The sequence below is a fragment of the Rhopalosiphum padi genome, chromosome 4, assembly GCF_020882245.1.
Source record: "Rhopalosiphum padi isolate XX-2018 chromosome 4, ASM2088224v1, whole genome shotgun sequence".
NCBI lineage: Eukaryota > Metazoa > Arthropoda > Insecta > Hemiptera > Aphididae > Rhopalosiphum > Rhopalosiphum padi.
Window position 1 is genome coordinate 36,031,708 of NC_083600.1, and position 13,834 is coordinate 36,045,541.

The 13,834-nt window shown below is 27.2% G+C and overlaps 2 protein-coding genes across 2 annotated transcripts; one reads left to right on the forward strand and one right to left on the reverse strand.

The window, feature by feature from the left end:
* Positions 1 to 5,293: 5,293 nt before the first annotated feature.
* Positions 5,294 to 9,833, forward strand: LOC132930429 (circadian clock-controlled protein daywake-like). The gene is made up of 7 exons (XM_060996303.1): positions 5,294 to 5,509; positions 6,508 to 6,595; positions 6,793 to 6,885; positions 6,993 to 7,140; positions 8,736 to 8,869; positions 9,138 to 9,296; positions 9,528 to 9,833. Exons 2-7 carry the CDS (start codon positions 6,514 to 6,516, stop codon positions 9,686 to 9,688), a joined length of 777 nt encoding a protein of 258 aa, XP_060852286.1. The 5' UTR covers positions 5,294 to 5,509; positions 6,508 to 6,513; the 3' UTR covers positions 9,689 to 9,833.
* A 937-nt stretch (positions 9,834 to 10,770) lies between these two features.
* LOC132930845 (glucose dehydrogenase [FAD, quinone]-like) lies at positions 10,771 to 13,652 on the reverse strand. Its single transcript, XM_060996926.1, has 2 exons — positions 13,467 to 13,652; positions 10,771 to 12,703 (listed from the first exon to the last, which is right to left on the reverse strand). Exons 1-2 carry the CDS (start codon positions 13,503 to 13,505, stop codon positions 10,919 to 10,921), a joined length of 1,824 nt encoding a protein of 607 aa, XP_060852909.1. The 5' UTR covers positions 13,506 to 13,652; the 3' UTR covers positions 10,771 to 10,918.
* Between the last annotated feature and the right edge of the window lie 182 nt (positions 13,653 to 13,834).

Consider the following 13,834-nt stretch of genomic DNA (forward strand, 5'->3'; position numbering starts at 1 on the left):
AATACGTAAATAATACAGCCACTTAACCTTCGCTTATCACGTGGTTTATCGATAGGTATCGGTATCACAACATTCACAACACATGCAATACTTATTGGAAATAAATGTGCCAAAAAAAGTACTGAGATAAAGTTATAATTGCAATTCATTTGTCTCGTTTCTTAATAACTCCGACACAGGATATAGATACGGTTTGTTTTATTTTAAAACTAGAAAGAAATAATAAACTATGGACTTCAAACAACGATAAAAGCTCCGCTAGTTGACATTTAAATACCTTTACAAGACTCGGGAAACGGATGTCGGCGTATAATAGTCAATAGCCAATAGGTTAGTCATCGAGGTAGTTAATGTCGTGTTTGTGTAGTACATTAGTACAGGTCTGATGCGAATTAACTATAGTCTACAATATGTGTAATGATATTTTCCCCAATATTATTACTTATAACTAATAAGTTATTAGTATACCATTATTATCGGTTTTTAGTCTAACCCGAGGGTTGCATGTTATTGATTATCTATGTAGAAACTGAAAGTTTGAATTCGAATATAAGACGTAGCATATAATATATTAATATGAACTCGGCTATATAAAGTCTAGCCCATCGACATTTAACCGATTTTTATTAAATTCTTCAGTAGTATTAATATGATAACCTACCACTATTATTTATAGTTATCCTATTTATCCTATTTTATTTTAATAAACAAATTCCTGTGCAATTTGTATACCACAGGAATAATATTATACCTATTGGGTATTTCATATAATAAAATATGTATATAATAATATAATGGATTCATGTAGGTTCATATATTATGATTTTTTCATATTCATTTAAAAAATAATTATTTTAAGGCTGTTAAAATGCTCAAAATTAAAGCTTCAAAACCACTATTATGAATACTACGATTTATTATTGCTTTCTGCAAATTTAATGTATTAATACAATACTGACTTGGGCCGAGGTGAGCAAAGCAGAAATAAATACTCAGAAACCCAATTCCCAGTCTCTGATCCTGTCTGTACAGTACATTTCTTATATATGTATAATTTTTAATTACACTTTTTAAACCTGTTGATCAACATATGAATAATTTAATACAGATGGTAAAAGTCTTTTTCAAGGTATATAATATTAATATTATGTAAACTAATACAATCTATCACATATGCATTATTGTTTATATTATAAACATCGTATAAATTGCAATAATAACATATTTTTCTGTTAATTTGTATTTAATATAAGTTAATCCTGCTCGGCGTTGCCCAAGTTAAATTAAATAATACCAGAAGGTTTACTCTGTCTTTCTGTCTTACATTCCGTTAAACGCTACTTTAGTTAAACGTACTATATATAGTTTTAGATGGTTTTCATAATAAATTAGTATTTTATTTTATTTAACCAATGGCAACACTACACAAACAAAAAAATATGTTGTGAGCCAACAAATCTCTATGCTAGCCCCTCTTCAAATTACAAAATTAAAAAATTGGCTAGGTTTGCTAGCTTTACTTACACAGTTACACAACATACACATAAACATTACCTTTTATTATATTGATAGGTATACAATTCAATACAAACTTCAACTATTATACATTGACTAGTATCGTAGTATATAATATATTATGCTGTTTGTAAATACAACGTTTCTATTGTAAAATATATACATTTTCTGATATTTCATTATTTTTTTTAAATATTAAGTTGTTATTATTTGACCTGTAATATGTAATGAAATAATAATTTGCGTTAATTGAGTTACAAGAGGGAATACTGGATATGTATACATTTTTTTTTTTAATGGGTAAACTCTTTTGATGTTATCAGTTTTGTACAGTCCAGTGGTTCCGTGTGAAAATGACAATAGCGTTGAAGAAAAGTGCTAGAGTACTGTGGAGTCCTTGTGTTGAAAATCACCAGTTATTAGGTATAGATAATAATATAGGAGTAATATGGAATTAAAAATTTTGTAATGAATTTCAGCATTTCATATTTACTTAAACACCAGGTATGTTTATAATTCATTCAGAGAAATAAAAGTAAATTAAAAAACGTTACCTATACAATTTCAGATATGAGGTTATAAGTGTATCATAACATAAATAACTCAATAAACAATTCGTTTTAAAACGTATTGCGTTGTTTATTGATAACATATTCAATATTTTAAATGTATGCAAATGTAGACAAATTAATTTAAGCTTGATTTATTAAAGTAAAGAGTTTATTCAAATATAAAACATCAAAGTTTCAAAATAGAAATAACTTGTTTTATTTAGGTCACATGAAAAATATTTTAACCCATTTATCTAAATATCTAACATGAAATAGGGAAATATAACATTTTTATTGTCTTCATTTAGTGGTTGTTAGGTAAATTTCTTCATTATCATAGTAAACAAAAACCAATTCAGTAAATATAGTTGTGTATAGAAAAAATACAAGTATGTGTTAGAAATATTTTTAAATTAATTAAAAATTGATGCATCTTATAAATACTAAACAATAAACACTATTGTGTTCCACCTTGAGCTATTTCCTACCACCAAAGTGAATGCAATTCATATATTTATCATAAAATAAAAACAAATTGAATACGCAGATGTACATTTTAAGACAAAATACAATAATTACTATAAGCTATATAATTATTATTACAAAATATGAACTTCCAAAAATGTTTATCAGTATATAATTAAAAATCTACTAATTTTCCAAAAAAACTAGGCTAAGGCTGATTTAATAGCATTTTACTTACATGAAAAAATAATTATAAATCCAAAAATAAGTTTCAATACTCGTGGACACAAAAGATCTATTTCTCAAAATATAACAAATTACGTAATATGTTATTATGCATATTTTAATTTATTATTATTATTATTATATAAAGGGTCATGAAATATTTGTGTGTGGCAGTCAATATAGATTATAAAAATAAATAAATATAAATATAAGCTGTGGTAATAAAACAAATAAAAGGATTTTTTTTATAATTTATAATATCACGTTTTATTGAAAATAAAGTTTAAATAATTATTTATTCTCAAGGTCATAATAATAAGTTATTGACCCACTTGGAAAATGGGTTTGTTTCAATTTTTTTTTTTTATTATTATTATTACATAATAATAGCGTATAACAGGATTTTATTGAATATAATATTTAATAAAATAACTTACTAATGTAAAAATTAAATTTTCATTATTTTTATAAGTTTTCAAAAAACAAAGAAAATGTTTGAATAGATATTATTTAAATTTTATAAAAACCTAATGTCGAACCTCTGTAAGCATTTTATTCGTATAATCTAAAACCCAGATGTTTAATCTCATTCTAATTTATTTTAAGAAAATAATAATAACTTTTTATAATATGCATAAAAAATGCATAACTATATTGTGTACGTAAGTACTATACTTATAAGTACGTACTTACAAGATACAAACATTATAATATGACCTTTTGAAAAACTTAATGGATATAAAAGTATTTACGTGTTTGCTATCGTATGTATGCAATATTGTACCTGCAACGCTCAACTCTGCAGCTATTATAGTAAACTCGTATCTATGCACTATAAAAACGTACTTTATTCAATAGTAAATCCGACGTTAGTCGGTAATCAATATAAATCCACTGTATAATATCGACGTTTGCCACATCGTGTGAGTACCTATCACTACGTCAGGCGTATGGTCCGTGTTTATTTGAAATGCAGTTTAAGAAATGAATGAACAGCCCGGTCAACTCGCCGACGGTTGAAATATATTTCTCCAATTTCGTTCTACTCTTTGTAACTCTATATAGGTACCGACAACATCTGACTACTGTATAAATAATATAATATTATAATATCAAATACTGCAACTTGCAAGTACCACACACAGTGCAGATACGTTATGTCCTGCAAACACCTTGTGTTCTTCCGCGGGATTCGTATACTCGTATTATTATTCGCATCCAAACGACTTAATAGGTCGTGCCTACAGCTGTAGTTATTCAATCGATCGTATATAATGAGCAAGTGTGATTTCGTCCGTATTTGTCGATGCTCGCGAAAACCACTCGACGGACGACAATACGGCATCATAATATTATTACGATGACTTAAACGAGACTTAACAGTATACAGATTGTTTGCATACAGTATGATTCGCGGAGGCCGCTCCATTTATTCAAACTATGATTTTTGAAGTTTTTAAGTATACCTACTTAAGCAGGCCATATTTTTAAGTACTTAAATTTCTTATAACATTTTAGGAATTTCTTGTGAGCAATGTCAACTTATTTTTTTCAAATGAAAACCCATCTATTGTAGTGAAGTTTGTGAAAAATGTAATGTTTCTAAATCATTATTAAAACGATTAATGTTTGAGTTGTTAAAGTTAACTACTAACAGACTACTTGTTTAAATTTAAATTTACACATCAAAATTACCGAAACAATAATCATCTACTAAATAATTTACAGTAAAAATGAATTTTGAAAACCATAGGTATATCACCACTAGACACATTCCTTTGTAATATAAAAAAAAATCGAAATTGTAATTGAAAATATAATATTTTAGTAGGTATGCTTAATTATTCCAAAAAATCAGAATTTAGAAATGCCTAGTAAAAAAACGAGGGAGTGAGCATATTTGGTGAATCACTCTGTATATCGTAATAACATGCGTACTCTCTATACTATTATGTTGTACATCACGCGCGTTCGACCTTTCTGCGGACCCAAAGAGTTTGTAACAACTGAATAAACGTCAACGAGGTCATCGTTTTCTCCGTTTCCGAACAGAATATTTCCCATGATCTCGCCACTCCCACACGGGACCACCGGATGCGTCTTAACCATGTACATGCGCGCGCTGCTACAGCATCAGCAGATACTTGACCCGCGTAAAAACGAATTTGCTATCCCGGTCAGACGTGTAAATTATTGTTTTATATATATTTAATATATGTATAGCCGTATAGGTGTACGTTGCGGACGACGAAGATTTCGTAACGAGTCTTAACGCTACGGAGTACTCTCGGCCGTCGTCAACGTGTGCAAGGGAAATGCAAGAGACCGCGGACGACCAAAGTGGATTCAAGGAGATTGCGTCCGAGAAAGAAACGAACACAACATAATATAATATAATACGCATATACATGTAATATGACTTCGTATACGCGCGAAGAGAGGGCAAGAAGTCACATATCATTATATAGTATAGGTAGGTATATTGCAGTAAGTATTAATGTATTATTATTATTATGATGATGGCGTTGCTCAACAAGCCAACGTCGCGCCGCCGAGGTCCTTGGTAATTTATATAACGCTGACAAGTGAGACCGGCCGGTCATTGATATATACAGCCGCAGCGCTGAAAGGATAATACCCGTTTATATTATCCACGTTGCGAGGTGATATCGCAAGGCACCACCGTACACGCAAAGGAGCAGCACACATGACCATCGGTGTTTTCGATTTCATCGTTAAACGTTTTAGAAAACGTAAGTACGACACCGTTATATATTCAAAAATAATAAAAATAATCATGATTTTCAAATAAATCGAAAATCGATATTCCAAACCCATTGGTAGTACACTACTGCAGTGCAGTCCGTATTATAACAAAAAATTATATTTATCTAATTTGGTTTATATAATTAACTCGCTCTTCTGTGTTCTGTAAAACCGTGGAGACACGAAGACTATTTTGATCACCTTGTCTGTACACAAGTTCTATACATTTCTATGAAGTCTTGTTCTCTCCTCATTCTTTTGACTTTTATCAACATCGTTTAAATTATTTTTTACATTCGTCTGCTTGTACATCAGTCATCTGACTTTTTTATTTTCTTATTTATCTGCACACTAAAAATTTGGGGGGGGGGGAATGGAGAGCGTTTTATATACATATAATGTATAATTTTCAGTTCTATAGATTAGTTATTATTTTTCATATCAGTCAAAATGAATTACATCTATTTCATGTGTATAATATACGTAATGATAGAGATCACAGACAAACTTAAAAGTTAACTAAAAAATCTAATCTAGTATATTGTACACATATTATAATACCACGATGGTGATCTTTAACAGGACAAGAAATACAATATAAATTAATCGTACATATTTAATTTATCATTCTTGCTAATAGTAGTTGAAAATACATAATTATTAATAGAAAAATGTTCGATGAAATCAAGATTTAAAAATTTATAATTTGTATATGGAATTGTTGCTTAAGTTGTATTTGAAATAAGATAACTGACGATTTTAGAAATATCACCTAATATTGAAGGAAATATTTTTTTTTGTCATTATTCCCTTTTAAGTGTTAGGAATTTAGGAAACGTTTTAAAATATGAGTGGATAATATATAACACTATAGAATATAAAATGAATGCCTTTTTGTAAAAAAAAAAACGCATTCAGCATTTTGTATTTTAGTACATATTGTTTTATATGCAATAAAAATAACATTTTTAATTAATAACTTTAGTTAATAATGGGAAGGCCAATGTTCCTGTCAATAGTCAGCATAGCGCTAATCGTTCTACAAACTCAACACACGACAGCAAAAAGACTACGTGAGTAAATGTATTTTTATTTTTATAAATAAACTTATTAATAATAAAAAAAAGACAATAACCGACGCGCGACGTATGAAATCTTATGTAAAATTTAAATCAATAAAACTTTAGTTACTTTTATTTTATAATACTTTTATTTGTATTATATTTTATGTTTTGAATAAACTATACTCATAAGTATCTTTATTTTTCAGCCAACTTCGTGCACGTGTGTAAAAGAAGTGATCCTCAGATAGAAAAATGTTTGTTACAGACTATCGAATCCCTAAGACCCGAGTTACCTAATGGTAGTTTATATAATATGTATTATGTTTATAAAATAAGATTTCAATTTATTTATTTATTTTATTTAAAATGTTACAAATTAAATTTATTTATTTTTATTTTTACATAGGTATACCTAAAATGCAAATCCCGGCTTTGGAACCAATGGTCATACCCATGTTGGCAGTAAATAGAAATGAGGATGCCCTTAAAGTTAAAGCAACTATTAAAGATATACAAGCATGGGGTGGTTCTAAATTTGTAATCAACAATCTCAAGTAAGTAGTTAATTATAATTTTATTGAATAGTTTGGTACATACTTATTTTTTTAAATTATATTTTTATGAAAACATTGGAAAGGCCAACATACGAGTATTTATTATTTACCAAATTACATAATATCATTAGTATTTTGCTTTTAAAAAGCAATAATATATTAATATAATTATATTAAAATATAATGATTATACACCTATATGCATTTGACAATATAAAAAATCTGATTCTAATTTCACTTTGTAAACCTATTTAACAAACATTTTATGTTTTCTAGGATTTAAATACATTTTTATTATTGAGTTAAGATAGTAAAAGTTGATTTAAAAATTATATGCTGAATATTTCTATTATTTCTTAATATGTATTTAATATGCATAAATATATGCATTTAACATATCGTCAGTATGACATGTTTACAACTCAAAATCAATACAGATGGATAAATATATGTGTCATTGCTTTTAAATTGTCAAATGTTAAAAAATTAAAATAAAACTTTAATTATTAATCTTGACATACACAGTTATTATTCATTATTTAATAACATTTAGGTATACCGTTAAATTATAAAATTTCAACAGCGTTAAGTGCTTAGAATTTTTTCAATTTAAGAGAGCCTATTTAAAAATGTAGTGTTTTTAGAACGCTTAGTTATTACTTTATTGGTATATATATATAAATATCAATAAATAAAAAAAAAAAAATTACAAAATAAAAATTATAAAAATACTATTAGGTATGATACATGGATATCTATGAGTTGAAATTAAAATTTTTAGAAACCCGGATATAACTTGGACTTTTTAAATTCGATTAATTTAAATGAATTGTTATTTGGATTTATAGTTTAAAGTAATAGTTTATACAAAACTTATATGTAATTCATTAAATTATTATAAAAATGAGTGTAGGTATTTAAATATGTAATTTAATTTAAGTTAGAATTAAATTTAATTCTCAATTATAAAATACACTTTTAATTAAATTAAACATTATGATTTTAAATATACATAATACACACGTGTCTTTCAAATAATAGTTAAAAAAAAGTAAAAACGCGTGATTAGGTGAAAGTGGTAACAAAATTATTCAGTATTCACAGTGTGTCGCGTTTTACAATATTGACAGTTAACCATAACAATAACGACATCCGAATGAATTATTTGTCGAAATATTACATACATAATCGGTAGGTTTTATATAAAAAAAAAAATATATTTCCTATCTAAATAATTTCTTTCTTTATTAATTGCACAACACAAAATAGCGGTGATGCAAAAACTGGACCAAATAACAAGACATAATACTATTATCGTTACGCAATAACTTTAATTATATCTTGGTGGATGTAAACGCTTATTATTTCCAAAGAACTTGACACCAATGCAGACCCGTAGCCACGGGGGGTAAGGGGGGCGTTTCCCCCCTAAACCCAGTCGTTACCCCTCCTAAAAATATTTTTTTTGATATTGTTTTTATATCCCCCCAAAAATTTGCTTTGGTCTGGCTACGGGACTACACCAATGACAACATGGTAACGAGAATATTTTAATAAAAAAATTTTAATTTGTGACGTTGTATATATTGTTTCAGGATAAATCTTGAAAAGTTGAACGGCGAAGGAACAATTGTTCTCCCGAATTTATTCGTTAACTGTACGTACGACATCGACGGTCGTCTAATGGTTGTTCCACTCCAAGGTCAAGGAATATTTAGAGGAAATATAAGTAAGTCGCAAAAGACATGAAATCATGTTATCAACTTAGTAAATGTATATTAATTATTACAACATGTTTGTAATTTTATACAGCGTAAAGAAACTAATGAATAATTATTATTATAACAAGTATGTTGAACGGTGTATTATTATTAAAAGTTTGTTTTTTTATTATTTAGTGAACCTAAATAAATTATACTCGTCTGTGTGAACCACAATTTATTTATGTAATATATTGTTATCATAAAATACGATATTAATTAATATTTTATTCGCAGCTAACACAAAAGCTGACGTCAAAGCAAGTCTTGAAGTATTAAAAGACAAAAAGAATCGTGAATACTTCCAAGTTAAGGATATTCGAATCAAACTTAAAGTTGGAGACGCAAATGGAAAAATAATACCCCAAAACATCAACAAAAATAATGATGTCCTAAGTATGCTCTATACTATAGACTATAAATATTTTTTATTCAACAATTTAACTTGATTGTATTTTTGTTTTTAATTCATAAATTGAAAAACATTTTTAATTCTTAAATTAATATTAATAAATACGTCATACATAAGTCACGATAGTTTATCGTAAAAGTTTATTTTCATAAAAAAAAGCTGATTAAATATTATATATTAAAAATTACTTATATGTACCTATTTGAATGTTTTAGCGGAAACTGCATCGGCGTTTTATCACCAAAACCGTCGAGTTGTTTTGGATATTATCACTCCAATCGCAGAAGAGATTACTGTCGAATTTGCGTTGCAAATTGCCAATAATATATTGAAAACTATACTTTACGATGAAATTCTACCCAAAGAACTGCCTTGATGCATGTATACTACGATCGAATTTAATTTTTAAATTTAATATTTTTCGTAATTTATATTCAATCATTTATTAATCATTTTCATATATTTCAGTGTACTATATTCATAAGTCATCTATTATTAAATATAATCTATATGATCACAAATATTTGTTAACTATTTTGTATTATAACTTTTTTATTTAGTTGGGAAATCTCATTATTGTTGGTGAATACTGTTATAATAAATAACAATATACTGAATAGTGAATACTAACTGGTAACTAATAAATAATTAACTTATAAAATTATAATGTGATATATAATTATATAGATCAAAAGAAAAAAATATTGTGAACAGTGAAATACGTGTCTAGACTCTAGACTTATGATTCGTTAAGAGATATATCCCGAATATATTGAAATTTACGAAATATGATTATGCGTCAGGCTAAATAGTAAACACTAATAGGTACTATAAGTTAGATCTATGAACAGTTACTTACCAGTAACCAATTTGACTCCATCTATACTATATATAGTTATAATAATTATAACTTCGGTGAAATGAGAATAGAAATAAACTCATGATGTCAGATGCATAATATTATAGTCCATGGGTATGTTTATAGTATTATTAGGTTTTATTATTTTTTTTTTAATCGATTAAAAAATGTATAAAGAACCTTCGATTACATTTTCAAATCTTAGTATTAAGTATAAAAAGTTTATGCATTTTTAACTACAAAATAATTTGCTATTTTTTGCTGTTTTTATAAATTGTATAATTGTAATTTTAACTTAAAATGTTTGTAAAAAAATATTGTGTTTATAGGTTTTCGATATTTTTTAAGTTGGTAAAAAAATCTTATAAAGAAATTTGTTATAAAATTTTCAAGTATTTCTGCTCAGCAAGTAATAATTTTTAATCGTCGTTTATAAAAAAAAATAAATAAATTTGTATAAAAATATTTTTGGTTAAGTAAATAATAAAATGTACAAAACCCTTCACTGTTAACAATATTAAAAACAAAAATTGCATTTTCTCATGAAAAAATGTATGTACCATATACAAAGCAACTTAAATAATACATAAGCATCGAGATAATTAAAATAAATTTATATATTATTGTAAATAAATTGTACTTATATATAATATGATAAAAAATAATGATTATTTTCATATTTTAATAGGTAGATACATTCAATTACAATAATTGTAAATTTTTCTATTTATAAGTCACAATAATTCATCATAGCATTCCATAACATTCTTTGATTATATCACTTCCTTTTTCCCCAATCATTATTGAAGCTGCGTTTGTGTTTGCAGAAACAATTTTTGGCATAACTGAACTATCAATTACCCGCATCCCGGTGATTCCTTTCACTCTTAATTTAGGATCAACAACAGAATAGGAATCGTCTTCTGAACCCATTCTACAGGTACCGACAACGTGGTAAAAAGGGGCTGCTAAGTTCTGAATGACACAAATCCAATAATCTCTAGTGTCCCAAATATGATCAGCACAATTCGATAATTTCAACTCCTCTAATACAAACCCAGCATCTATCATACTTTTAGTTTTAGATAATTTTACAATAAATTCAATGCCTTTTAATAGGGTTTCTATTTCTTCATCACAAGATAAATAATTTAAAAATATTTTAGGTTTGTCTGATGGATTGATCGAGTTCAACATAACTCTGCCAGTACTTAACGGCTGTAAAATAACTGGTGTCATAACTATAAGGTCACTTAATAAGTTTAATTCGTCGTATATATTTGTTACTTCTTTGGCGTATCCAAACATGTTTGTAAATATATTTATTTTGTTTGGAAGAGTATTTGTTGTGTTAAACGGAATTCTGAAATTTATAATTTGTACATCAGGATACACTAAATCGTCATTTGATTTATAAAATGTCATAAGGTTAGTTAAACCGAGTGTTGCTATATTTTTTGAATATAGGCTCATTTCTTTTTTCAACAAATCACCACTTTCGTTTATTATGTCCTCCATTGGTCTACATTTACGATCTGTAAATACTAATGCTGGAACTGACATATGATCCTGCAAGTTAAAACCTACCGGTAGGTCTTTAATGATAGGGATACCGTGATCATTTAAATGTTCTTTTGGTCCGATTCCAGAAAGCATAAGAAGCTGTGGACTTTTTATAGGTCCAGCACATATTACCACTTCTTTTGTACAATATACTGATTTAAATTCATCTGATGAACATTTGAATTCTACCCCCACTGCTACATCATCTTTAATTAAAACCTTAGTAACAATAGTATTTTTAGCTACATACAAATTTGGACGACTACTTGATGGTATTAAAAACGCTTTCAATGTACTACATCGACGGCCATTACGAGTGGTTGAATCAAAATTGCCATAACCGACGGCAGGTTTTATTATATTCAAATCATCCAATTTAATTACATTAATTAATTCCTGTGAATCAGTAATTATCTTGTAAGCTGGATCAAATGTGTCAAATGGTGTCACAGTTAGTGGTCCACCTTGTAAATGAATTTCCGGATTATATCTACACGTATCTACAAAATCTTCTGATTTTTTAAAATATGGTAAAACATCTTCATAGCCCCATCCATGACAACCATACTTATTTTTCCATTGACTAAAATCATTTACAGTACCACGCAAGTACACCATTGCATTAATTGAAGACGATCCACCTAACATAAAACCCCTAGATATAATGCACCTCTCTTGTTCCATTCCTTTAAAAAGTGAAGGGTTCTTTTCCGAAAAAAAAGACCAATCACATTGCGTCCTTAGATTATGGGTCCATAAAAGTGGATTTTCAGTTAGTTCTGGTGGATCACCTCCAGCTTCCAATAGTAAGACATTCCATTCGGGTATTTCGCTTAAACGAGCAGCTACTGTTGCTCCAGCACTTCCTCCTCCAACCACTATAAAGTCGAATGTTACTTGCGTTGGGTCTTCGTATAACGTAGATGCGTAATCGGTTGGATAAATAATTGCACGATATCCTTGTATTATCTAGATACAAGATGACATGTTTATATAAATTTTAAAAATTAGCTTTAATAATGTTGTAATTACATACAAATTTATATTGTATGTATCATATTTATTAGTCATTTCAATAATAATCTTTAAAGTAGTGTTAAATGCAGGTATATTTTCTTACCGCAAGCTGACGATTTAATTGCCATCTAATTAAGTAATTAAATTAAATTATTAATAGGTGGGTATTATTAGGTAAATTAATTTATCAAAATGTTTAAAAAAATATATTTTTTTATTGTTACTGATGGTATTTAAAATTTGAATTGATCAAATAACAATTAACAGTATTTCGATTGGGTGCTTATAAAAGAAAATTATAGATGTTATGTTCATAATTATTATTATCGATTCAAAAAATAGTTGGATTAGTAAAATATCATCCTAGCTAGACAGCTACTAAGTATTTAAAATTGTCAACAATAATATATACGTTTAGATAAATAAATATATTTTTAATAGCAAAAGATTTGAACATAATTATGCGATCACTATAATTATATAATATAGTACCTTTGTTTTATTATTATTGTCAGAGCCTACCACCAAATATTTTTGTACATTAATTAATAATTATAATATTGTATACGAAGTAAAAAAATAAGTATAAAGAAAGGTTACTATTGAAAAATAAGAAATAGTTTACATTAAAGACCCTTATACAAACATTACAAACATAATAAAAATATATTTTTATTTTTACAAAACATTAAAAATATTTTACATAGACACATACCATTAAAAATATAGTGACTTCAATCATTTTAACATCCATGATAACAATTTCAAAAACAAATGTAATTAAATTGTATACAAATGAGAGTTAGAAATTTCTATCACGTAAGTTATATTTTCAAAAAAATTGTTTATATTAATAGAAAAAAAAACGTCATCCATATGAGTATAATATAGTATAAATAGATTGAAGTTACGAATGAAATTGAAATATGGTTTAAACTATTATTTAGTGTTCTGTTAATATTATACAATACGCAAGCTTATATTTTATTCGTCATAGTTCATAGTTATTTTACATGTCAATATGTGTTTAACAGTTAAATAAGATTTTCTGTTTGTATTTGCTTATTTACGTGCGATATATAA